Source organism: Pseudophryne corroboree, chromosome 4 (genome assembly GCF_028390025.1).
Source record: "Pseudophryne corroboree isolate aPseCor3 chromosome 4, aPseCor3.hap2, whole genome shotgun sequence".
Lineage (NCBI taxonomy): Eukaryota > Metazoa > Chordata > Amphibia > Anura > Myobatrachidae > Pseudophryne > Pseudophryne corroboree.
In genome coordinates, this window is record NC_086447.1 from 125,040,090 (window position 1) to 125,067,342 (window position 27,253).

At 47.5% G+C, this 27,253-nt stretch overlaps 1 protein-coding gene across 6 annotated transcripts in view; it reads left to right on the forward strand.

Annotated features, from left to right (window-relative positions):
* Window positions 1-27,253, forward strand: part of ROCK2 (Rho associated coiled-coil containing protein kinase 2) — a 345,550-nt gene that overhangs the window by 281,678 nt on the left and 36,619 nt on the right. For all 6 annotated transcript variants that reach the window (XM_063915404.1, XM_063915405.1, XM_063915403.1 and 3 more), the window contains exons 14-20: window positions 2,276-2,367; window positions 2,457-2,703; window positions 2,887-2,993; window positions 3,997-4,156; window positions 18,911-19,071; window positions 19,685-19,869; window positions 26,373-26,442. In XM_063915404.1, coding sequence (XP_063771474.1) covers window positions 2,276-2,367; window positions 2,457-2,703; window positions 2,887-2,993; window positions 3,997-4,156; window positions 18,911-19,071; window positions 19,685-19,869; window positions 26,373-26,442 — 1,022 coding nt within the window. The remainder of the gene's footprint in view (window positions 1-2,275; window positions 2,368-2,456; window positions 2,704-2,886; window positions 2,994-3,996; window positions 4,157-18,910; window positions 19,072-19,684; window positions 19,870-26,372; window positions 26,443-27,253) is intronic.

Here is a 27,253-nt window from a genome sequence, read left to right on the forward strand (position 1 = left end):
GGACTACGATTGGAACGGTAAAGTGTGCCGAGCGAAGCGGTAGCGGAGCGAAGGCACCATGCCCGAAGCATGGCGAGCGAAGCGAGCCATGCGAGGGGACGCGGTGCACTAATTGGGGTTCCCGGTCACTCTACGAAGAAAACGACACCAAAAAAAACATAAAAAACTCACGTCGACCTTTTTCCATGTCAACCTTGTTCCTGTCGACCTTTTGTCCATGTCGACCTAAGGTGTGTCGACCAATTGGCGTCGACCTAAGGTGTGTCAACCTTTGTGCTGTTGACCCTCAGTCCCAGACCCGTCCCATCATCCATTACTATTTCATTGAAGTATTTTGTCCTGGCTGTCCCATCATCCATTACTATTTCATTGAAGTATTTTGTCCTGGCTGTCCCATCATCCATTACTATTTCATTGAAGTATTTTGTCCTGGCTGTCCCATCATCCATTACTTTTTCATTGAAGTATTTTGTCCTGGCTGTCCCATCATCCATTACTATTTCAGTGAAGTATTTTGTCCTGGCTGTCCCATCATCCATTACTATTTCATTGAAGTATTTTGTCCTGGCTGTCCCATCATCCATTACTATTTCATTGAAGTATTTTGTCCTGGCTGTCCCATCATCCATTACTATTTCATTGAAGTATTTTGTCCTGGCTGTCCCATCATCCATTACTATTTCAGTGAAGTATTTTGTCCTGGCTGTCCCATCATCCATTACTATTTCAGTGAAGTCTTTTGTCCTGGCTGTCCCATCATCCATTACTATTTCAGTGAAGTCTTTTGTCCTGGCTGTCCCATCATCCATTACTATTTCAGTGAAGTCTTTTGTCCTGGCTGTCCCATCATCCATTACTATTTCAGTGAAGTCTTTTGTCCTGGCTGTCCCATCAACCATTACTATTTCAGTGAAGTCTTTTGTCCTGGCTGTCCCATCATCCATTACTATTTCAGTGAAGTCTTTTGTCCTGGCTGTCCCATCATCCATTACTATTTCAGTGAAGTCTTTTGTCCTGGCTGTCCTATCATCCATTACTATTTCAGTGAAGTATTTTGTCCTGGCTGTACCATCATCCATTACTATTTCAGTGAAGTATTTTGTCCTGGCTGTCCCATCATCCATTACTATTTCAGTGAAGTATTTTGTCCTAAACCTTCCTCTAAACCTTTTCGCCCACAGTTTTACCGTGTCCTGTTATACTTATCTTACCCTGTAGTATATATTCCTGCTGTACTGCTTCTGTTGTCTCTCCCTCTGCAACACACTGCACACATTGGGTGGAATTCATTTGTTGGAAAAGTCGGTTGGGTGTCTGTTTTTTCCTGTCTATTTGATCGGAAAAAACAGACTCCCAACTGACTTTTCAAACAATTGAATACCCCCAGTAGGTCCTTTGCTTCTCCCTGGTAAGTTTTGGGATACAGGGCCTAATTCAGACCTGAACACAGCAGCAAAATTGTTCTCTAATGGGCAAAAAACAAATCTAACTCTCTCTGTACGTTACATCTGCCCCCCCCCCCCCCCCCCCCCCCCTGCAGTGCACATGGTTTTACCCATTAGAGAGCAGTTTTGCTGCTGCGATCAGGTCTGAATTAGGCCCACAAACTGTGCCATTTACCTTCCTTTGCACAGTCTCTTATTTATGTTGTCCTGGAATTACAGACTCAAGCAGATTCTTTCCTTACCTTGACGTCTAATGAAACTCCTAGAACCACTGTTAACCGTACAAATAAAGGACTGGTTTCCTTCATTTATCGACTTTCATTGTCCTTAGTTTTTTACCGATTTCTTGCTTTGAGAAAACAGCTCCTCTCACTAGTCCCTTTTACCAGCTCATCTCCGCCATCACAGTCCAGGTTTTAAGGATATCCATGCTTGAGCACAGGTGACTTAATTAGTACCACAGACAATTTGATTTAACCTTCTGGACTCCAACAGGGTTGTCCTTAAAATCTGGAGTGCAACGGCAGACTTTGGAAAACTCTGCTATAGAGTAAATAATATTGATTACTGTATATTCATCATCTGTATGGCAGAGACATGAATGGGTTGGCCCTCCTGTCTGGCAGTTACATGGGACTATACATCCCCCAGGGACAGAGGAGGGGGTGGATGTTGTTATTGGGGAATGACAGGTATAGGATACGCTTGAGTGATGGGAAAACAAAGTGAGAACTCTTTGATCTTTTTGTACTTTCTTCCATTAACAGAGAAGGTTTTGGGCACACTTCTTTTCTGTTGCTATCGGTGATATCTGTTGTGTGTTTCCGCAGTGAACAGCCTGAAGGATCAACTTGAAGACCTGAAGAAGAGAAACCAAAATTCCCAGATTTCCAATGAGAAAATGAATCAGCTCCAAAGACAGGTGAGTTGGAACACTCCTCAGTCCCTCCAAGCGTTCTCCTTTTGTTGTAATATGGATTCATACCTGAATTTACTTCTCCTGCATTCCAGCTGGATGAAGCCAATGCTCTTCTGCGCACAGAACTGGACACATCGGCCCGACTACGGAAGACTCAAAATGAAATGTCCAAACAGATCCAGCAGCTGGAAACCAATAACCGCGAGCTCCAGGATAAGACGTGTATGCTGGAGAATGCCAAGCTAAAGGTGGAGAAGGACTATATTAACCTTCAGTCTGCTCTAGAGTCTGAGAAGAGGGACCGGTCACAGGGCTCGGAGGTCATTAATGACCTTCAAGGTACAGAGACCAGTTGTTTTGTGCCGCCTTTATTCCTACATCATCCATTATTTTCTAACCGGACCATTGTAGAGTTACGGATAGTGCCCTCAAGTCATTTTTAAATGGTAGATAATTACAAATTAATAGCATCATCGTAATGCTGATACAAATCTGTTCTTGTGTTCAATTATCTGTGCGCAGGCCGGATATCTGTCCTGGAAGAGGAGTTGAGGAAAGGGAAGGATCTTCTTGCACGTGCCGAATCCGAAAAGAGGCAGTTTCAGGAGAGGCTAGCCGCTCTGGAGAAGGTGAGGAATGTTGGGAATATATCTTAACCCAATGCAAGTTGAGGCAGAACTGCAGTTCTGTAACTTCGCCGTTAAGTTCTATCCATGATTTCTGAGGTTGTAGAGCTGCAAGTGAGTCAGGGGTTTGTGCAGGCAGAAATACCGCAATCTTGATGCATGCAGAGTATTTTCTCAAGCTTCTTATGCATGGACCAAATATTATACTATAATGATTTATTATCTCTATGGACATCTATATTGTATAACCTGCATTGGTCACATTAATGCAGATTTCTCCTACAGGCATGGGGGCACTGGAGAAGACCACAGGGTGGAGGAGGCTGGGCACTAAAAGGCTCTAGGGCAACCCAGGCTCCTCCTCCCTAATACCCTGCCCCCTGCACAGGCCAGAATTATTATTATTATTAATTATATATATATATATATATATATATATATATATATATATATATATTATTATTATTATTTTTTTTTGTGTGTGCCTTGAGTACTATTTAATTAATAGCTAATGTTACTTAATCTGATCCATCACTCTAATGAAAGGCAATGACCATTGCCTGTTCCGGGCTTGTGACTGTAGGTTTCACATAAGTATAGGTTCTATTATAATTATGCATATATATTTTGACTCTAGGAATTTATTATCACTGCCTCCAGATCATCTCCGCAGTTTCTGGTTGCCTAGAAAATGCTAGCTAATAATGAAACATTTCCTAAATGGATCTAGTGCCTGGAAAAGTATTGGATAATATGATTGTTAGATATATACTCTGGCCTTATGCTCCCTCTGTAAGTGGTCAGTGGCTTCTAGACAGTTTGTTATAGATAAAGATGGAGTTTATTCAATGTCTATAGCATAGCTTTTGATGGACGCTGTATAATTACTTGTGTTTCTCAATGAATGTAAATGTGAAAAGGAGTAGGCGTCCCTTCTCAGCAATTGGGGTTTGCCATTAAAATCACTGTTTATTTACTAACCGTTTTTCCATTTTCACGTTTCTAGGAAAAGAACAGCCTGGAGATTGATATGACGTATAAGCTGAAGGCTCTGCAGCAGAACGTGGAGAAGGAGGAAGCGGAGCACAAAGCCACCAAGGCACGGTTGGCTGACAAGAACAAAATCTACCAGTCTATTGATGAGACCAAGTCTGAGGCCATGAAAGGTAGACTGCAAAGCAGATCACTCTAGTACCTATGTCAGTGTCTGAGTATCTAAGAACAGTGCAGAAATTAGTGGTGGGTGATAAGATTAAGGTACTTACCATGGTGATTTCTAATCGTATGCTTGGGTTTGTAGTTCTACATTGACTGGAGAGCCATAGCTTTCCTGCACGCTCTAGATATGGAAATGCTAGAATCTTGTCCATTCTTTGCTATGTCCTGGTAAAGGCCTGAAACACGTTATGTACAGACAGGCGCTCGGTTTGCTGCTCCAGAGCTTTCTACCAAAGCTGCGTTCACTGCAGCTGGAGCAGAACCATTCATGCTGACGTGGACTCAAACCCATATTGTGTTACTGGTGCATCAAGAGTTTTGTAAAGATATCACTTTTGCTGCACAGATCAAGGAAGTGTGTTTCCACACACCTAGTGTTTCCAGTTGTTTTTGTTCTGATCAGTGCAGCTCTGACATGATGTGCTGCCACGGCCTGGCAATCTCTTGGGTGTACTAACACTAATCCCTCTGCTTTGTGCAAAGTGTCGTGTTTCTGTAATCTCCATACGTATTTACGGTAGATTCTGGGGTATCATTCTGCTGCGGAGGTGGCGGCTGAAGCTACTGTACCTTCTTCCAAACTGCATAAATACATCAGGAAAAAAAGTTTATGGTAATTTAAAAATCATCATTTCCATCAAATCTACCAGCAAGGTAGCAATATTTAATTTTAACTTAATTTCTGGCCCAATTTGCCTCTTTATAGACACCACATAGGAGTACTTATTTGTGCAGCTTGCTGATTTTCAAGAACCTCCAGCAATTTGTGTCCAAAGTATGTCAGTGTATAAACCTACAGTATATTTGGGAGGGGTGGTTGGGTGTTTTCTGAGAGTTTGAGGCGGGTCACTGAGGGGGTATACTCTTTGCTTTTGGGAAATGATTGGTATGTCCGTATATTGTATAACATGCTTATTGTCATTCAGATTCTCCGCTCTTAAGCAGTGCAGTTCCTTCTGGCGGGGTAGTGGTTAAAGCTTTGTCCTGGAAGGACCGTTTAGTGTGTGGGAATGGTTGTAATACCATACATGTGACGCACAACACATGCCATCGTTAGTTATCCGAAAGCACAGCCGCAGGAATCTCATCCTGCTATCCGCTCAGGGGGGGCTGAAAGAGGTCAGATGAAGTCAGGGCTTGATTCTTCCTGCGAGGTATACACGTAAGGATTAAACCCGCCTCCTCTGCCATGACTGGACCCCACACACTTTGGAATTAAGAGACAAAGGTCTAGCTATAGCTATGCCAAAATAAACAGAGCCCACAGTCTGCAGGCATTAGGCCTGACATCTTTCTATAAAGCCATGCAGTCATCAGGCAGCAGACTTTTCCCATGGAATTCAGCTCAATTTCTGCCGACTTTTTGCTGCTTTACAGATTGTTTTTAATTAACCCCTTTAACTGTCTTATTTACGGTGTTTCCACCGATCCTTCCCTGTGAAGTGGGAATGTGAACTTTACGTGACATGTAGGATGATCAGGTTTTGCTGTAAGATCATGTTTGTGTGCCCGAATCCGGCACCAGGTGACATACGGCACCCTTCCTAAAACGATTTTTAATTCTGAGAATTATGTGTTTTACTGGATAATACTGCGCAGGTCACACATTGTCCAGCTTACAAGTACTGAATATCTTCTCAAGCAGGAAATGTAAAGCACAACGGAATATGCTGGCACTGGGTTCGCCGGCTTACCGACAGTGTGGCGAGCGCAAATGAGCCCCTTGCGGGCTCGCTGCGCTCGCCACGCTACGCGCGCCACACTATTTTATTCTCCCTCCAGGGGGGTCGTGGACCCCCACGAGGGAGAATAAGTGTCGGTATGCCGGCTGTCGGGCTCCCGGCGCCGGTATGCTGGTCGCCGGGAGCCCGACCGCCGGCATACTGAAGACCACCCGCTGGCACTATATAAGTAGATGTTAATGATAATTATACATGGGATCTGAGCTCCATGCCCATATCAAAGGTCAAGGCCACGGGTCAATGTCCGCCAAGTTCACTGCTTGTAGCTTCATAGTTCACATTATGAAGGCTTTATGGGTCTATACATGAAGCAATGGAGAAGTTGCCCCTGGCAACCAATCAGCATTGAAGTAACATTTATAATTTCTCTAACGTCCTAGAGGATGCTGGGACTCCGTAAGGACCATGGGGATAGACGGGCTCCGCAGGAGACATGGGCACTTTAAGAAAGACTTTGGATCTGGGTGTGCACTGGCTCCTCCCTCTATGCCCCTCCTCCAGACCTCAATTTGATACTGTGCCCAGTGGAGACTGGGTGCATTTCAGGGAGCTCTCCTGAGTTTCCTGTAGAGAAAGTATTTTAGTTAGGTTTTTTATGTTCAGGGAGCCTGCTGGCAACAGACTCCCTGCATCGAGGGACTGAGGAGAGAGAAACAGACCCACTTCTCTGAGTTTCAGGGCTCTGTTTCTTAGGCTACTGGACACCATTAGCTCCAGAGGGATCGGTACGCAGGTCTCACCCTCGCCGTCCGTCCCAGAGCCGCGCCGCCGTCCTCCTCGCATAGCCGGAAGATAGAAGCCGGGTGAGTATGAGAGGAAAAGACTTCAGAGGCGGCAGAAGACACCTTGATCTTCATAGAGGTAACGCACAGCAGTGAAGCTGTGCGCCATTGCTCCCATTCACCTCACACACATCGGTCACTGTAAGGGTGCAGGGCGCAGGGGGGGCGCCCTGGGCAGCAATATAAACCTCTCCTGTGGCAAATGTACATATATACATGTACAGCTGGGCACTGTACATGTATATAAAGGGCCCCTGCCATGTTTTTAAGAATTTTGAGCGGGACAGAAGCCCGCCGCCGAGGGGGCGGGGCTTCTCCCTCAGCACTCAGCAGCGCCATTTTTCTCCACGGCACCGCTGAGAGGAAGCTCCCCGGACTCTCCCCTGCTTGATACCACGGTGAAAGAGGGTTTTAAAGTAGAGGGGGGGCGCATTTACATACTTGGAAAGCGCTACTGGGTAAACATTCTGTGTTTTTTCCTGGGTCATATAGCGCTGGGGTGTGTGCTGGCATACTCTCTCTCTCTGTCTCTCCAAAGGGCCTGGTGGGGAACCTGTCTTCAGAAAAGAGCTTCCCTGTGTGTGTGTGTGGTGTGTCGGTACGCTTGTGTCGACATGTCTGAGGTTGAAGGCTCACCTAAGGAGGAGGGGGAGTGTATGAATGTAAGGTCTCCGTCGGCAGCGCCGACACCTGACTGGATGGATATGTGGAATGTTTTAAGTGCTAATGTTAATTTATTGCACAAAAGATTAGACAAAGCTGAAGCTAGGGTACAGTCTGGGAGTCAACCCATGTCTGTCCCAATGTAGCCGGGACCTTTGGGGTCTCAGAAGCGCCTACTATCCCAAATAGTAGACACAGATACCGACACGGATTCAGACTCCAGTGTCGACTACGATGATGCAAAATTACAGCCAAAAGTGGCTAAATGTATTCGATATATATGATTATTGCAATAAAAGATGTTTTGCATATCACAGAGGAACACCCTGTCCCTGACACGAGGGTACACATGTATAAGGGAAAGAAACCTGAGGTCACCTTTCCCTCCTCACATGAGCTTAACGAATTATGCGAAAAAGCGTGGGAAACTCCAGACAAAAAACTGCAGATTCCCAAAAGGATTCTTATAGCGTATCCTTTCCCGCCAAAGGACAGAATGCGGTGGGAATCCTCCCCTAGGGTAGACAAGGCTTTGACACGCTTATCAAAAAAGATAGCGCTCCCATCCCAAGATACGGCTACCCTCAAGGATCCTGCTGACCGCAAGCAGGAGGTTACCTTGAAGTCCATTTACACACATTCTGGTACGTTACTCAGACCGGCAATTGCGTCGGCCTGGGTTTGTAGTGCTGTACCAGCATGGACAGATTCCTTATCAGCGGATATTGAGACCCTTGATAAGAATACCATTTTCTCTAACGTCCTAGTGGATGCTGGGGACTCCGTAAGGACCATGGGGAATAGGCGGGCTCCGCAGGAGACTGGGCACTCTAAAGAAAGATTTAGTACTACCTTGTGTGCACTGGCTCCTCCCTCTATGCCCCTCCTCCAGACCTCAGTTAGAATCTGTGCCCGGCCAGAGCTGGGTGCTTTTAGTGAGCTCTCCTGAGCTTGCTAATAAGAAAGTATTTTAGTTAGGTTTTTTTATTTTCAGAGAGCTTCTGCTGGCAACAGACTCTCTGCTACGTGGGACTGAGGGGAGAGAAGCAAACCTACTAACTGCGGCTAGGTTGCGCTTCTTAGGCTACTGGACACCATTAGCTCCAGAGGGATCGAACACCGGACCTGACCTTGTCGTCCGTTCCGGGAGCCGCGCCGCCGTCCCCCTCGCAGAGCCAGAAGTCAGAAGCTGGCAGAAGCAAGAAGACATCGAAATCGGCGGCAGAAGACTCCTGTCTTCACATGAGGTAGCGCAGAGCACTGCAGCTGTGCGCCTTTGCGCCCACACTAACCCACACACTCCGGTCACTGTAGGGTGCAGGGCGCAGGGGGGGGGGGCGCCCTGGGCAGCAATTAGGATACCTCTTGGCAAAAAGACACATATATACAGCTGGGCACTGTATATATGTACGAGCCCCCGCCATTTTATTACACAGACCCGGGACAGAAGCCCGCCGCTGAGGGGGGCGGGGCCTTCTTCCTCGGCACTAACCAGCGCCATTTTCTCTTCACAGCTCCGCTGAGAGGAAGCTCCCCAGGCTCTCCCCTGCAGTATCAAGGTAGAAAAAGGGTAAAAAGAGAGGGGGGGGCACATAAATTTAGGCGCAAATTATCATAAACAGCAGCTACTGGGTAAACACTAAGTTACTGTGTAATCCCTGGGTTATATAGCGCTGGGGTGTGTGCTGGCATACTCTCTCTCTGTCTCCCCAAAAGGCCTTGTGGGGTCCTGTCCTCAATTAAAGCATTCCCTGTGTGTGTGCGGTGTGTCGGTACGTTTGTGTCGACATGTTTGACGAGGACGGTTACGTGGAGGCAGAACAAGTGCAAGTGACTGTGGTGTCGCCGCCGACGGCGCCGACACCTGATTGGATGGATATGTGGAAGGTGTTAAATGATAACGTAAGCTCCTTGCATAAAAGGTTGGATAATCAGTCAGGGTCTCAACCCGTGTCTGATTCTGCAGCTCAGAGGCCGCCAGGGTCTCAAAAGCACCCACTATCCCAGTTGGTTGACACAGATGTCGACACGGATTCTGACTCCAGTGTCGATGACGATGAGGCAAAGTTGCAGCCTAAAATGACTAAAGCCATCCGATACATGATTATAGCAATGTAGGATGTATTGCACATATCGGAGGAAACCCCTGTCCCTGACAAAAGGGTGTATATGTATGGGGAGAAAAAGCAAGAGGTGACTTTTCCCCCTTCACATGAGTTAAATGAATTATGTGAAAAAGCATGGGATTCCCCCGATAAGAAAGTGCTGATTTCCAAAAGGTTACTTATGGCGTACCCCTTCCCGCCAACGGACAGGATGCGCTGGGAATCCTCCCCTAGGGTAGATAAAGCTCTGACACGCTTATCTAAAAAGGTGGCCCTGCCGTCACAGGATACGGCTGCCCTAAAGGATCCTGCAGATAGGAAGCAGGAAAGTATCCTGAAGTCTGTTTATGCACACTCAGGTACTATACTGAGGCCGGCTATTGCGTCGGCCTGGATGTGTAGTGCTGTAGCAGCATGGACAGATAATCTGTCTGAGGATATGGATACCTTAGACAAGGATACCGTTTTACTGACCCTGGGGCATATAAAAGACGCTGTCCTATATATGAGGGATGCCCAGAGGGACATTTGCCTACTGGGCTCTAGAATAAATGCAGTGTCAATTTCTGCCAGAAGGGTCCTGTGGACTCGGCAATGGACAGGTGATGCCGACTCCAAAAAGCACATGGAGGTGTTACCTTACAAGGGTGAGGAATTGTTTGGGGACAGTCTCTCGGACCTAGTTTCCATAGCTACGGCTGGGAAGTCAAACTTTTTGCCATATATTTCCTCACAGCCTAAGAAAGCACCGTATTACCAAATGCAGTCCTTTCGATCACAGAGAAGCAAGAAGGTCAGAGGTGCATCCTTTCTGGCCAGAGGCAGGGGTAGAGGAAAGAAGCTGCACCATTCAGCTAGTTCCCAGGAACAGAAGTCCTCCCCGGCTTCCACTAAATCCACCGTATGACGCTGGGGCTCCACAGGAGCCAGGAGCGATGGGGGCGCGTCTCCGAAATTTCAGCCACCAGTGGGTTCGCTCCCAGGTGGATCCCTGGGCTATACAGATTGTGTCTCAGGGATACAAGTTGGAATTCGAAGTGATGCCCCCTCACCGTTACCTCAAATCGGCCCTGCCAGCTTCCCCCATAGAAAGGGAAGTAGTGTTAGCGGCAATTCACAAGTTATATCTCCAGCAGGTGGTGGTAAAGGTTCCCCTCCTTCAACAAGGAAGTGGATACTATTCCACAATGTTTGTGGTACCGAAACCGGACGGTTCGGTCAGACCCATATTGAATTTAAAATCCCTGAACATTTATCTGAAAAGATTCAAGTTCAAAATGGAATCGCTCAGAGCGGTCGTTGCAAGCCTGGAAGAGGGGGATTTTATGGTGTCTCTGGACATCAAGGATGCGTACTTGCGTGTCCCCATTAATCCACCTCATCAGGAGTACCTCAGATTTGTGGTACAGGACTGTCATTACCAATTCCAGACGTTGCCGTTTGGCCTGTCCACGGCACCGAGAATATTTACCAAGGTGATGGCGGAAATGATGGTGCTCCTTCGGAAGCAAGGAGTTACGATTATCCCATACTTGGACGATCTCCTCATAAAGGCGAGGTCCAGGAGCGGTTGCTGATCAGCGTAGCACTCTCTCAGGAAGTGTTGCAACAGCACGGCTGGATTCTGAATATTCCAAAGTCGCAGCTGATTCCTACGACGCGTCTGCCCTTCCTGGGCATGATTTTGGACACAAACCAGAAAAAGGTGTTTCTCCCGGAGGAGAAGGCTCAGGAGCTCGTGACTCTGGTCAGAGGCCTCCTAAAACCAAAACAGGTATCGGTGCATCACTGCACGTGAGTCCTGGGAAAGATGGTGGCGTCATACGAAGCCATTCCCTTCGGCAGGTTCCATGCGAGGATCCTTCAGTGGGATCTGTTGGACAAGTGGTCCGGATCGCATCATCAGATGCATCGGCTGATCACCCTGTCGCCCAGGGCCAGGGTGTCTCTTCTGTGGTGGCTGCAAAGTGCTCACCTCCTCGAGGGCCGCAGGTTCGGCATACAGGACTGGGTCCTGGTGACCACGGATGCAAGGCTCCGAGGATGGGGGGCAGTCACTCAAGGAAGAAACTTCCAGGGGCTGTGGTCAAGTCAGGAGACTTGTCTACACATCAATATCCTGGAACTAAGGGCCATATACAACGCCCTGAGTCAAGCGGAGCCTCTGCTTCGAAACCAACCAGTGCTGATTCAGTCAGACAACATCACGGCAGTGGCCCATGTGAACCGCCAGGGCGGCACAAGAAGCAGGGTGGCAATGGCAGAAGCCACCAGGATACTTCGTTGGGCGGAGAATCACGTACTAGCACTGTCAGCAGTGTTCATTCCGGGAGTGGACAACTGGGAAGCAGACTTCCTCAGCAGGCACGACCTCCACCCAGGAGAGTGGGGACTTCATCAAGAAGTCTTCACGCAGATTGCAAATCGATGGGAACTGCCACAGGTGGACATGATGGCGTCCCGTCTCAACAAAAAGCTAAAAAGATATTGCGCCAGGTCAAGGGACCCTCAGGCGATAGCTGTGGACGCACTAGTAACACCGTGGGTGTTCCAGTCGGTCTATGTGTTTCCTCCTCTTCCTCTCATACCAAAGGTGCTGAGAATTGTAAGAAAAAGAGGAGTCAGAACAATACTCATTGTTCCGGATTGGCCAAGAAGGACTTGGTACCCGGAATTGCAAGAAATGCTCACAGAGGACCCGTGGCCTCTGCCTCTCAGACAGGACCTGTTACAACAAGGGCCCTGTCTGTTCCAAGACTTACCGCGGCTGCGTTTAACGGCATGGCGGTTGAACGCCGGATCCTAGCGGAAAAAGGCATTCCGGATGAAGTTATTCCTACGCTGATAAAGGCTAGGAAGGATGTGACAGCAAAGCATTATCACCGTATATGGCGAAAATATGTTGCTTGGTGTGAGGCCAGGAAGGCCCCTACAGAGGAATTCCAGCTGGGTCGATTCCTGCACTTCCTACAGTCAGGAGTGACTATGGGCCTGAAATTAGGGTCCATAAAGGTCCAGATTTCGGCCCTATCCATTTTCTTCCAAAAAGAACTGGCTTCACTGCCTGAGGTTCAGACGTTTGTTAAGGGAGTGCTGCATATTCAGCCCCCTTTTGTGCCATCAGTGGCACCTTGGGATCTTAACGTGGTGTTGAGTTTCCTGAAATCCCACTGGTGTGACCCACTTAAGACCGTGGAGCTAAAGTATCTCACGTGGAAAGTGGTCATGCTGTTGGCCTTAGCTTCGGCTAGGCGTGTGTCAGAATTGGCGGCTTTGTCATGTAAAAGCCCCTATCTCGTGTTCCATATGGATAGGGCAGAATTGCGGACTCGTCTGCAATTTCTCCCAAAGGTGGTGTCATCCTTTCATTTGAACCAACCTATTGTGGTGCCTGCGGCTACTGGTGGCTTGGAGGATTCCAAGTTGCTTGACGTAGTCCGGGCTTTGAAGATTTATGTGACCAGAACGACTGGAGTCAGGAAGACTGACTCGCTGTTTGTCCTGTATGCATCCAACAAGCTGGGTGCTCCTGCTTCAAAGCAAACTATTGCTCGCTGGATCTGTGGCACGATTCAGCAGGCTCATTCTGCGGCTGGATTGCCGCATCCAAAATCAGTGAAAGCCCATTCCACAAGAAAGGTGGGCTCTTCTTGGGCAGCTGCCCGAGGGGTCTCGGCATTACAGTTTTGCCGAGCTGCTACTTGGTCGGGTTCAAACACATTTGCAAAGTTCTACAAGTTTGATACCCTAGCTGAGGTGGACCTTGAGTTTGCCCATTCGGTGCTGCAGAGTCATCCGCACTCTCCCGCCTGTTTGGGAGCTTTGGTATAATCCCCATGGTCCTTACGGAGTCTCCAGCATCCACTAGGACGTTAGAGAAAATAAGATTTTACTCACCGGTAAATCTATTTCTCATAGTCCGTAGTGGATGCTGGGCGCCCGTCCCAAGTGCGGACTTTCTGCAATACGTGTATATAGTTATTGCTTACTAAAGGGTTATGTTATGTGGCATCAGTGGAGTGATGCTTGTTTGTTGTTCATACTGTTAACTGGGTAAGTTTATCTCGAGTTAAACGGTGTGATTGGTGTGGCTGGTATGAGTCTTACCCTGGATTCCAAAATCCTTTCCTTGTAATGTCAGCTCTTCCTTTCCTTAACTGAGGTCTGGAGGAGGGGCATAGAGGGAGGAGTGCACACCAGGTAGTACTAAATCTTTCTTTAGAGTGCCCAGTCTCCTGCGGAGCCCGTCTATTCCCCATGGTCCTTACGGAGTCCCCAGCATCCACTACGGACTACGAGAAATAGATTTACCGGTGAGTAAAATCTTATTTTAATGACCCTAGGGCATATAAAAGATGCTGTCTTATATATGAGGGATGCTCAAAGAGACATTAGTTTACTAGGTTCCAGAATAAACGCTATGTCTATTTCTGCTAGGCGAGTCTTATGGACCCGACAGTGGTCAGGTGATGCATACTCAAAGAGGCATATGGAGTTTTTGCCTTACAAGGGTGAGGAATTGTTTGGAGAGGGCCTCTCGGACCTCGTCTCCACTGCTACGGCAGGTAAATCGTATTTTTTGCCTTATATTCCCTCACAATCTCAGAAAGCGCCTCATTATCAAATGCAGTCCTTTCGTTCAAATAAAAGCAAAAGAGTACGTGGATCGTCTTTTCTTGCCAGAGGTAAGGGCAGAGGGAAAAAGCTGCACAACACAGCTAGTTCCCAGGAACAGAAGTCCTCCCCGGCCTCTGCAAAATCCACCGCATGACGCTGGGGCTCCCCTGAGGGAGTCCGCTCCAGTGGGGGCACGTCTTCGACTTTTCAGCCACATCTGGGTTCACTCACAGGTGGATCCCTGGGCAATAGAAATTGTTTCCCAGGGATACAAGCTGGAATTCGAAGAGGTGCCTCCTCGCCGGTTTTTCAAATCGGCGCTACCGACTTCTCCCCTGGAAAGGGAGATAGTGTTACATGCGATTCACAAATTGTGTCTTCAACAAGTGGTGGTCGAGGTTCCCCTGGTCCCGAAACCGGACGGTTCGGTCAGACCCATCTTGAATTTAAAATCCCTGAACCTTTACCTAAAACGGTTCAAATTCAAAATGGAATCGCTCAGAGCGGTCATCGCCAGCCTGGAATGGGGTGATTTTATGGTATCTCTGGACATAAAGGATGCATACCTGCATGTTCCCATATATCCTCCTCATCAGGCGTACCTGAGATTTGCGGTACAGGATTGTCATTACCAATTTCAGACGTTGCCGTTTGGGCTTTCCATGACCCCGAGAATTTTCACCAAGGTAATGGCGGAAATGATTGTGCTCCTGCGCAAGCAGGTTGTCACAATTATCCCGTACTTGGACGATCTCCTCATAAAAGCGAGATCATGGGAGAAGTTGCTGAACAGCGTATCACTTTCACTGAAGGTGTTACAGCGACACGGCTGGATTCTCAATATTCCAAAGTCGCAGCTGAATCCTACGACCACAAAATGGTGGCGACGTACGAAGCCATTCCCTTTGGCAGGTTCCATGCAATGACTTTCCAATGGGACCTATTGGACAAATGGTCCGGATCACATCTGCAAATGCATCAGCGGATCACCCTGTCCCCTAGGGCCAGGGTATCTCTCCTGTGGTGGCTGCAGAGTGCTCACCTTCTAGAGGGCCGCAGGTTCGGCATTCAGGATTGGATCCTGGTAACCACGGACGCGAGCCTCCGAGGTTATGGAGCAGTCACACAGGGAAGAAATTTCCAAGGCCTTTGGTCAAGTCAAGAGACTTGATTTCACATCAACATCCTGGAACTAAGGGCCATATACAACGCCCTACGTCAAGCGGAGACCTTACTTCGCGACCAACCAGTTCTGATCCAGTCAGACAACGTCACCGCAGTAGCTCATGTAAACCGCCAGGGCGGCACAAGGAGCAGAGTGGCGATGGCGGAAGCCACCAGAATTTTTCGCTGGGCGGAGAATCATGTAAGCGCACTGTCAGCAGTGTCCATTTCGGGAGTGGGCAACTGGGAAGCAGATTTCCTCAGCAAACACGACCTGCATCCGGGAGAGTGGGGACTTCATCAGGAAGTCTTCGCACAGATTGCAAGTCGGTGGGGACTGCCCCAAATAGACATGATGGCGTCCCGTTTCAACAAAAAGCTACAAAGGTATTGCGCCAGGTCAAGATATCCTCAGGCGGTAGCTGTGGACGCCCTAGTGACACCGTGGGTGTTCCAGTCGGTCTATGTATTTCCTCCTCTTCCTCTCATACCCAAGGTGTTGCAAATAATAAGAAAAAGAGGAGTGAGAACAATACTCATTGTTCCCGATTGGCCACGAAGGACCTGGTATCCGGATCTGCAGGAAATGCTCACAGAAGATCCGTGGCCTGTTCCTCTAAGACAGGACCTGTTGCAACAGGGTCCCTGTCTGTTCCAAGACTTACCGCGGCTGCGTTTGACGGCATGGAGGTTGAACGCCGGAAGGACGTGACATCTAAACATTATCACCGAATATGGCGAAAATATGTTTCTTGGTGTGAGGCCAGGAATGCTCCTACGGAAGGATTCCATCTAGGCCGTTTTCTTCACTTCCTGCAAACTGGAGTGAATTTGGGCCTAAAATTAGGCTCCATTAAAGTTCAGATTTCGGCCTTATCCATTTTCTTTCAAAAGGAATTGGCCTCTCTATCTGAAGTACAGACTTTTGTGAAGGGAGTACTGCATATTCAGCCTCCTTTTGTACCTCCGGTGGCGCCTTGGGACCTTAACGTGGTGTTAAGTTTCCTTAAGTCACATTGGTTTGAACCACTTAGAACAGTGGAGTTGAAATATCTCACTTGGAAGGTGGTCATGTTGTTAGCCTTGGCTTCGGCTAGGCGAGTTTCGGAATTAGCGGCTTTATCACATAAAAGCCCCTATCTGGTTTTCCATATGGATAGAGCGGAATTGCGGACCCGTCCTCAATTCCTACCTAAGGTGGTCTCATCCTTTCATATGAACCAACCTATTGTCGTGCCTGTGGCTACACGGGACTTGGACGATTCCGAGTCCCTTGATGTGGTCAGGGCTTTGAAAATTTACGTGGCCAGAACGGCTAGGATCAGAAAAACAGAAGCACTGTTTGTCCTGTATGCAGCCAACAAGGTCGGCGGCCCTGCTTCAAAGCAGACTATTACTCGCTGGATCTGTAACACGATTCAGCAGGTGTATTCTACGGCAGGATTGCCGTTCCCAAAATAGGTTAAGGCCTATTCCACTAGGAAGGTGGGCTCGTCTTGGGCGGCTGCCCGAGGGGTCTCGGCACTACAGCTGTGCCGAGCTGCTACTTGGTCGGGGTCAAACACCTTTGCAAAGTTCTATAAGTTTGATACCCTGGAGGACCTCCTGTTTGCTCAATCGGTGCTGCAGAGTCATCTGCACTCTCCCGCCCGTTTGGGAGCTTTGGTATAATCCCCATGGTCCTTACGGAGTCCCAGCATCCTGTAGGACGTTAGAGAAAATAAGATTTTAAACCTACCGGTAAATCTTTTTCTCGTAGTCCGTAGAGGATGCTGGGCGCCCCCCGTCCCAAGTGCGGACTTCTTCTGCAAGACTTGTATATAGTTTTGCTTACATAAGGGTTATGTTATAGTTTTCATCGGTCTTGGACTGATGCTATGTTGTTTTCATACTGTTAACTGGTTAGTATATCACAAGTTATACGGTGTGGCTGGTATGAATCTTGCCCTTGGATTAACAAAAATCCTTTCCTCGAACTGTCCGTCTCCTCTGGGCACAGTTTCTCTAACTGAGGTCTGGAGGAGGGACATAGAGGGAGGAGCCAGTGCACATCCAGATCCAAAGTCTTTCTTAAAGTGCCCATGTCTCCTGCGGAGCCCATCTTTCCCCATGGTCCTTACGGAGTCCCAGCATCCTCTACGGACTACGAGAAAAAGATTTACCGGTAGGTTTAAAATCTTATTTTTGCGTACTATAAAATTATACGTAGGAGCTGATTGGTTGCCATGGACAACTTCTCCACTGGCTCACTTCTCCATACTTTTCACTGCTTCATGAATAGACCCCTTAGTCATTAATATAGTATGAGTAATAATCCTAATAAAGAACTTTAAACTTGTATTGTTTATAAGTTGTATAAATTGCCTTCTAGTGCTGGATGACTTAATCTTCTGTGTGTTTATCCTTTGAATTAAATGCATCCCTCTGTATATTTCCCATGTGTGATAAAAAACTTTGCCACCATAAAGCACATTAGCTTAACATTACTACACGTCTGATGAATGCAAAGTGATTGAGCGTACATTTGCTATGTTCAATCCATGGCTTTAATTAATGTACTTGGAGGCACCTGTGGCCTGAATGGTGGAAAAACACGCCTTGCTGGGAATTACAGGTAGCCTATTCTCTCATGGCCCTTTTCCGAAATCCTATCGCAGCACCAGAGCTGGAGAGCCTGGTTCCCACTATAACGGGGTGAGAGCAGAGGACCCCCGCTGTAGTGAAAACCAGCCACAGACTGCCTAACACTGGTTTGTGTTCCGTTCCTGTGCAGAGGCATGAGCCTGAAGCCTCCAGCATGAGGCATGGGGTACTACATGGTGGTATTCTCTGAGTGGAAATCAGCCTAGTACTTTTCTAAGCAGTTTCTATGGTCAAAGTGAAGGTAACTGTCAATCACTTGCCGTTCTCTGCCATTCTGTGTGTGTGTTTTCTGCAAATGACTGGCAGTTACCTACACGTTGCATGTCATACATATCAGTAGTTTGGTGTTCAGTGTTAACATTATGTGTGGAGGAATCTTATACATGGGCTGAGGGAGTTCAGTAGACTCACTCAGTGCTTGGTACATCTCTAGGTTGTTTTTCTTCACCGAAGAGCTATTTCTAAATATCTATATAATAGATGATAGGTTGGTGATAAGTTTTAGTGGATCAGACTACTATAATCTATAGATGCTTACGTGGACTTTATAAGTAGTAATTTTAACAGAAACGCGTTTCGCTTGTATTATCATTGCTCAGAACGTGTCATATTTCTGTGCAATACTAAAGTTGTTGTAGAGAGAGCTTGAGCAGTTGATAAACTGTGTCTCAGATCTCATTCTATCCCCTACAGAAAACCCTTATTGTTCCAATACATATCGTGAACTAAATTTAATGTATTTGCGGCAAGCGACAGCATTTTCATTTTCATGTTGGAAAGGTGTAGACATCTTGTTATAATTTCTGCAGGTTGGAATAGGGTTAAACTCTCCAGATTTAGACTTACAAAAACCAACATAAGCTGTCAACCAATGAAGGACACGCTGCCCGTAGCGAACGCGTTTCTTACATTGTGCTTTACACTGTGTGAGTGTGAGCACACTCATGTAATAATCGGTAACCCATGACGTCTTTCTCTACCCACAGACATGGAGCGGAAGCTGCAGGAGGAGAGGATATCGAAGCAAAGGCTGGAGAACAACCTGCTGGAGGCGGAGAAGCAATGCTCCATGCTCGACTGTGACCTAAAACAAGCCAGGCGGAAGATCAACGAGCTGGAGATCCTCAAGGACAAACTCACTGAGGACGTAAGTAACCCAGCAGCAGCCAAGAGGATTATTATTTGAATTTGCGTAAGACATAGTGGTCGTGATTTAGTAACGAAGTATGAGGTAACAAGGCCTATTCATTACAAAGATGTAAAACGTTCCATAAAGTCTTGTATTGCACTGAATGATTTTTGTAGTTTTGTGCAAGCGAGAACTCTATCCCAACACTTGCCTGTTGACCCATATTTTGCGATCATGTTATAGCGTTCCCAGAAGTGTCTTCTTGCGAGTAGGAGCAGTTTTATTGTAAGTACTTTAGGTTGGGATTCCACCTCATCGTTTTTATGGTTTTGATGAGTTTGTATCTGCGCTCTACACTAATGAGCTCCAGTAAGGGAGAAATAGTGTGCAGGTGACAACTCTGTCTCTGCGTCCACCTACGGTCACGCACTAAATAACTAATAACCAGTGGATGAAGGAATGAGCCACATTTCCGCCTTGTTGTAGCCGGCTGTGCTGTTTTGTTATCTGCAAAGTAGTCTACTGAAATAACTATGCATTTTTAATGCAGAATGTATTTTTACTAAGTCCTCTTTTTTTTTAATGCCTGTACAGTATAATATTCATATTTTTACTTTTATCCGTTTGGTAGGTTAAAAACCTAACATTGAAAACCGAGCAGGAGACGCAGAAGCGCAGCCTGACGCAGAACGACCTGAAGATGCAGCTGCAGCAGGTGAACAGCCTTAGGATGTCCGAGAAACAGCTCAAGCAGGAGATTAACCACCTAACGGAGATCAGAGCCAGCATGGATAAACAGAACAGCGAGCTGCGCAAGTAAGACACCCGCAGAATCTGGCCCGTTTCTCCCTGACATCTCTGATCATTATAGAGAGAACATCTTACTGCTCCCTCATTCTTCTTTCATGTCTAACATTATTTAGGACAGGACCACAGAATAAAACCAGTGACCAGTTTGATATAAAAAAAAAAAAAAGATTTACAAGTCTGCAGCATTGATGAAGTTGCTTTAATCTAGATTGTCATTCTGTATATCACACCTGGGTCATTCCATGGTAACAAACGTTACGTTTTGAAATATATTTCATGTGAAATATATTTTCTCTAACGTCCTAGTGGATGCTGGGGACTTCGTAAGGACCATGGGAAATAGACGGGCTCCGCAGGAGGCACTTTAAGAAAGAAATTGGATACTGGTGTGCACTGGCTCCTCCCTCTATGTCCCTCCTCCAGACCTCAGTTTGATTCTGTGCCCGGAGGAGCTGGGTGCTACTTAGTGAGCTCTCCTGAGCTTGCTAAAAAGAAAGTATTTTGTTAGGTTTTTTTATTTTCAGAGAGATCTGCTGGCAACAGACTCTCTGCTACGTGGGACTGAGGGGAGAGAAGCAGCCCTACTCACTGAAGATAGGTCCTGCTTCTTAGGCTACTGGACACCATTAGCTCCAGAGGGATCGTACATAGGATCGCACCTTTTGTCGTCCGATGCCGGAGCCGCGCCGTCGTCCCCCTCGCAGAGCTGGAAGACAGAAGCCGGTGACAGAAGCAAGAAGACTTCGAAATCGGCGGCAGAAGACTCCAGTCTTCACATGAGGTAGCGCACAGCACTGCAGCTGTGCGCCATTGCTCCCACACTAAACCCACATACTCCGGTCACTGTAGGGTGCAGGGCGCAGGGGGGGGGGGAGCCCTGGGCAGCAATTAGAGACCTCTTGGCAAAAGTGGGCATATATACAGTTGGGCACTGTATATATGCATGGGCCCCCGCCATATTTTTACACAGAAACGCTGGACAGAAGCCCGCCGCTGAGGGGGCGGGGCTTCTTCCTCAGCACTCACCAGCGCCATTTTCTCTCCACAGCTCTGCTGAGAGGAAGCTCCCCAGGCTCTCCCCTGCAGAATCACGGTAGAAGAGGGTAAAAAGAGAGGGGGGGCACATAAATTTGGCGCAAAAACAGTATATACAGCAGCTACTGGGTTAACACTAAGTTACTGTGTGATTCCTGGGACATATAGCGCTGGGGTGTGTGCTGGCATACTCTCTCTCTGTCTCTCCAAAAGGCCTTGTGGCGGAACTGTCTTCAAATAGAGCATCCCCTGTGTGTGTGGTGTGTCGGTACGCTTGTGTCTGCATGTTTGACGAGGAAGGCTATGTGGAAACAGAGCGGGAACAAATGAATGTGGGGTCGCCGCCGACGGCGCCGACACCCGATTGGATGGATATGTGGAAGGTTTTAAATGATAATGTTACTTCCTTGCATAAAAGGTTGGATAAAGCTGAAGCCTTGGGACAGCCGTGGTCTCAGCCCATGCCTGATCCTATGTCGCAGAGGCCGTCAGGGTCTCAGAAGCGCCCACTATCCCAAATTGTTGACACAGATATCGACACGGATTCTGACTCCAGTGTCGATGGCGATGATGCAAAGTAACAGCCTAAAATGGCTAAAGCCATCCCTTACATGATTATAGCAATGAAGGAAGTGTTGCACATCACAGAGGAAACCCCAGTACCTGACAAGAGGGTTCATATGTATGGGGAAAAAAGGCAAGAGGTGACCTTTCCCCCTTCACATGAGTTAAATGAGTTATGTGAAAAGGCTTGGGATTCTCCAGATAGAAAACTGCAGATTTCCAAACGGATGCTTATGGCGTATCCTTTCCCGTCAACGGACAGGTTACGCTGGGAATCCTCCCCTAGGGTAGACAAAGCTTTAACACGCTTATCCAAGAGGGTAGCCCTGCCGTCACAGGATACGGCCACCCTAAAAGATGCTGCGTATAGAAAGCAGGAGGGTACCCTGAAGTCCATTTATACACATTCAGGTACCTTACTAAGGCCGGCGATTTGCGTCGGCCTGGATGTGTAGTGCTGTAGCAGCATGGATGGATACCTTATCTGGGGAACTTGATACCTTGGACAAGGATACTATATTAATGACCCTGGGGCATATAAAAGACGCTGTCCTATATATGAGAGATGCTCAAAGAGACATTAGCCTACTGGGCTCTAGAATAAATGCAATGTCGATTTCTGCCAGAAGGGTCCTGTGGACTCGGCAATGGACAGGAGATGCCGACTCAAAAAGGCACATGGAGGTTTTACCTTACAAGGGTGAGGAGTTGTTTGGGAAGGGTCTCTCGGACCTGGTCTCCACAGCTACGGCTGGAAAGTCACATTTTTTGCCATATGTTCCCTCACAACCTAAGAAAGCACCGTATTACCAAATGCAGTCCTTTCGATCACAAAAAGGCAAGAAAGTCCGAGGTGCGTCCTTTCTTGCCAGAGGCAGGGGTAGAGGAAAGAAGCTGCACAATACAGCTAGTTCCCAGGAACAGAAGTCCTCCCCGGCTTCCACTAAATCCACCGTATGACGCTTGGGCTCCACAGGCGGAGCTAGGCCCGGTGAGGGCGCGTCTCAGGAATTTCAGCCACAAGTGGGTTCACTCCCAGGTGGATTCCTGGGCTATAGAGATTGTGTCTCAGGGATACAAGCTGGAATTCGAAGAGATGCCCCCTCACCGTTACCTCAAATCGGCCCTGCCAGCTTCCCCCTTAGAGAGCGAAATAGTGTTAGCTGCAATTCACAAATTGTATCTTCAGCAGGTGGTGGTCAAGGTTCCCCTCCTTCAACAAGGAAGGGGTTACTGTTCGACCATGTTTGTGGTACCGAAACCGGAGGGTTCGGTCAGACCCATATTGAATTTAAAATCCCTGAACATATACCTGAAAAGGTTCAAGTTCAAGATGGAATCGCTCAGAGCGGTCATCGCAAGCCTGGAAGGGGGGGATTTTATGGTGTCTCTGGACATAAAGGATGCATAACTTCATGTCCCCATTTATCCACCTCATCAGGCGTACCTCAGATTTGTGGTACAGGATTGTCATTACCAATTCCAGACGTCCAGAGAGCAGTTGCTGATCAGCGTGGCACGCTCTCGGGAAGTGTTACAACAGCACGGCTGGATTCTAAATAAAACCAAAACAGGTGTCGGTGCATCACTGCACGCGAGTCCTGGGAAATATGGTGGCATCATACGAGGCCATTCCCTTCGGCAGGTTCCATGCGAGGACCTTTCAATGGGATCTGTTGGACTAGTGGTCCGGATCACATCTACAAATGCATCGGCTGATCACCCTATCCCCCAGGGCCAGGGTGTCTCTCCTGTTGTGGCTGCAGAGTGCTCACCTTCTCGAGTGCCGCAGATTCGGCATTCAGGACTGGGTCCTGGTGACCACGGACGCAAGCCTCCGAGGGTGGGGAGCAGTCACACAGGGAAGAAATTTCCAAGGTCTGTGGTCAAGTCAGGAGACTTGCCTTCACATGAACATCCTGGAACTAAGGGCCATATACAACGCCCTACGTCAAGCGGAGACCCTGCTTCGCGACCGATCGGTGCTGATTCAGTCAGACAACATCACCGCAGTGGCTCATGTAAACCGCCAAGGCGGCACAAGCCACCAGAATTCTTCGCTGGGCGGAGAATCACGTAAGAGCACTGTCAGCAGTGTTCATTCCGGGAGTGGACAACTGGGAAGCAGACTTCCTCAGCAGGCACGACCTCCACCCGGGAGAGTGGGGACTTCATCAAGAAGTCTTCACGCAGATTGCAAGTCAGTGGGAACTGCCACAAGTGGACATGATGTCATCCCGCCTCAACAAAAAGCCACAGAGGTATTGCGCCAGGTCAAGAGACCCTCAGGCGATAGCTGTAGACGCACTAGTGACACCGTGGGTGTTCCAGTCGGTCTATGTATTTCCTCCTCTTCCTCTCATACCCAAGGTGCTGAGAATCATAAGAAGAAGAGGAGTGAGAACAATACTCATTGTTCCGGATTGGCCAAGAAGGACTTGGTATCCAGAGCTGCAAGAAATGCTCACAGAGGACCCATGGCCTCTGCCTTTAAGACAGGACTTGTTGCAACAGGAGCCCTGTCTGTTCCAAGACTTACCGCGGCTGCGTTTGACGGCATGGCGGTTGAACGCCGGATCCTAGCAGAAAAAGGCATTCCGGATGAGATTATTCCTGCGCTGATAAAGGCTAGGAAGGACGTGACGGCTAAACATTATCACCGTATATGACGAAAATATGTTGCTTGGTGTGAGGCCAGGAATGCCCCTACGGAGGAATTCCAGCTGGGCCGTTTCCTTCACTTCCTACAGTCGGAAGTGACTTTGGGCCTAAAATTGGGTTCCATTAAGGTTCAGATTTCGGCCCTATCCATTTTCTTTCAAAAAGAACTGGCTTCTCTACCTGAAGTTCAGACGTTTGTAAAGGGAGTGCTGCATATTCTGCCCCCTTTTGTACTTCCAGTGGCACCTTGGGATCTTAACGTGGTGTTGAGTTTCCTGAAGTCACACTGGTTTGAGCCACTTAAAACCGTGGAGTTAAAATTTCTCACGTGGAAGGTGGTCATGCTATTAGCCTTGGCTTCAGCTAGGCGTGTGTCAGAATTGGCGGCTTTGTCACATAAAAGCCCCTATCTGGCTTTCCATATGGACAGGGCAGAATTGTGGTGTCATCTTTTCATATGAACCAACCTATTGTGGTGCCTGTGGCTACTCGTGACTTGGAGGATTCCGAGTTACTAGATGTGGTCAGGGCTTTGAAGGTTTATGTAGCCAGAACGGCTAGAGTCAGGAAAACTGAGTCGCTGTTTATCCTGTATGCACCCAACAAGCTGGGTGCTCCTGCTTCAAAGCAAACTATTGCTCGCTGGATCTGTAACACGATTCAGCAGGCTCATTCTGCGGCTGGATTGCCGCTGCCAAAATCAGTAAAAGCCCATTCCACAAGGAAGGTGGGCTCTTCTTGAGCGGCTGCCCGAGGGGTCTCGGCATTACAGCTTTGCCGAGCAGCTACTTGGTCGGGTTCAAACACTTTTGCAAAGTTCTACAAGTTTGATACCCTGGCTGAGGAGGACCTTGTGTTTGCTCATTCGGTGCTGCAGAGTCATCCGCACTCTCCCGCCCGTTTGGGAGCTTTGGTATAATCCCCATGGTCCTTACGGAGTCCCCAGCATCCACTAGGACGTTAGAGAAAATAAGATTTTACTTACCGGTAAATCTATTTCTCGTAGTCCGTAGTGGATGCTGGGCGCCCGTCCCAAGTGCGGACTTCTTCTGCAATGCTTGTATATAGTTATTGCTTACATAAGGGTTATGTTATAGTTGCATCAGGGTTGATCTGATGCTCTATTGTTCATACTGTTAACTGGGTAAGTTTATCACAAGTTATACGGTGTGATTGGTGTGACTGGTATGAGTCTTGCCCTGGATTCCAAAATCCTTTCCTTGTACTGTCCGCTCTTCCGGGCACAGTTTCTTTAACTGAGGTCTGGAGGAGGGGCATAGAAGGAGGAGCCAGTGCACACCAGTATCCAAATTCTTTCTTAAAGTGCCCTGTCTCCTGCGGAGCCCGTCTATTTCCCATGGTCCTTACGGAGTCCCCAGCATCCACTACGGACTACGAGAAATAGATTTACCGGTAAGTAAAATCTTTTTTTTTTTTTAATATTTTGTGCAAAGTAAATGTTTGTGTGGTATATTGTTTATGCTAGGATTTGGGCAGGGCGCCGGACTGTGGGGGGCACAAGCGTGTGCATGCGCGGCAAAAAAGGTTCGTGGCCATGCAAAATAGGGGGCGTGATAATTTTCCGTAATAAAAGTGGGCGGTTCAGCCCACAGACGATAAAACAGGGGGTGTGGGCGGCCGGCGGCGTCACTGTTGGGAGCGGGTGCTGGGCTTCCTCCAAGCTCTCTCTCACAGCGTGAATGGATGCCGCGTGCATGCGCACGGCATCTTTACACGCTGGGAGGGCAGGAAGCGGGCGGCTGTTCTAGCAGGGCGCCACAGAAAGGGCAGGGCAGATTTTGACCTTAAAAAATTGGGCAGGGCGCGGCGCCCTGCTAAAACAGCCTAGCGTGAACACTATGGTACATGATATGCTTTAATTTTGATGCAAAGCTTGTTGCGAAAACTGGTAACAAACATTACATAAAAAGACCATTTTCATAGAATGACCCACCTGTACTGTCTCTCTGGGATTAGATTTGTTATGTTGGCCACACACATTAATATCAGCCCCAAAACAACTCGGAGAAACAGAGACTCCACCCTATGTTATTAGCCATCAGTTCAGTTTGGACACTGATCTGGTTCTGTGTATGTTGGCGGCTTAAGTCTGCTTGCTTAATGAAATACAATCATTTAAAATGTACAAGTACTGTAGTTTGGAAAGGACAGGATACATAAAATAGAAAATTACTTTCGGCTATCAAAGCTCTTTCTAGACTAATCTTGTTACGTTGCTTTTTGTGCAGAGAACGTCAAGACGCAGACGGCCAAATGAAGGAACTTCAGGACCAGCTAGAGGCTGAGCAGTATTTCTCGGTAAGTATACCTCCGCTTCAAACCCAGAAAACACATCCTCGCCTGGCAGATCCATTAAACTGGTAGACTAGGTAGAGACTGTACAAGGAAGGGCAACTAAAATGGTGCATGGCCTACATCACAAAACTTAGCTTAATATGTATAGTTTTGAGTAGAGAAGGTAAAGGGGGGACATGATAGAAACTTTCAAATATTTCAAGGGTTTTTACAAAGTCCATTAGGGAAACATTTTTAAAGGAAGAGAAGTATTAGACAACATGAGGACATGCACTGAGACTGGAGGGAGGGAGGTTCAGGGGAAATTTGAGGAAAAAATGACTTCACAGAAAGAGTAGTGGTCAAGTGGAATAGCCTCCCATCAGAGGTGGTATAGGCTAAGATAGTAGAGCAATTTAAACATACATGGGATAGACATAAGGATATCCTTACAAAGAGATAAGGATCAAATAAGGTTTGAGGTAAAAATATGGTAAAAAAGGGGCAAACTAGATGGGCCAAGTGGTTCTTATCTGCCGTCACATTCTCTGTTTCTATGCAGCCTTAACCCTCAAGAACATATATATTTTCTTCTATTGTCATTTCTTCTATTGTCAAACGACAACTCCCATTGCCATAGCAACCAAAGCTTACTGTACGGTGATTGGTAAATTGATAGAGTAGGGGCTGGTGGTGATGGTATTGTTGTGTGGCGCAGTTACCACCCTAGGTTCCAGCCCATGAGAACCTTCCGTCATACTTGGCGGTTGATTTAGAAGCTTAGCCGATTAAGTTTTTTTTATGATGAATGAATATTTAAGTTTCTTGCTTTGTA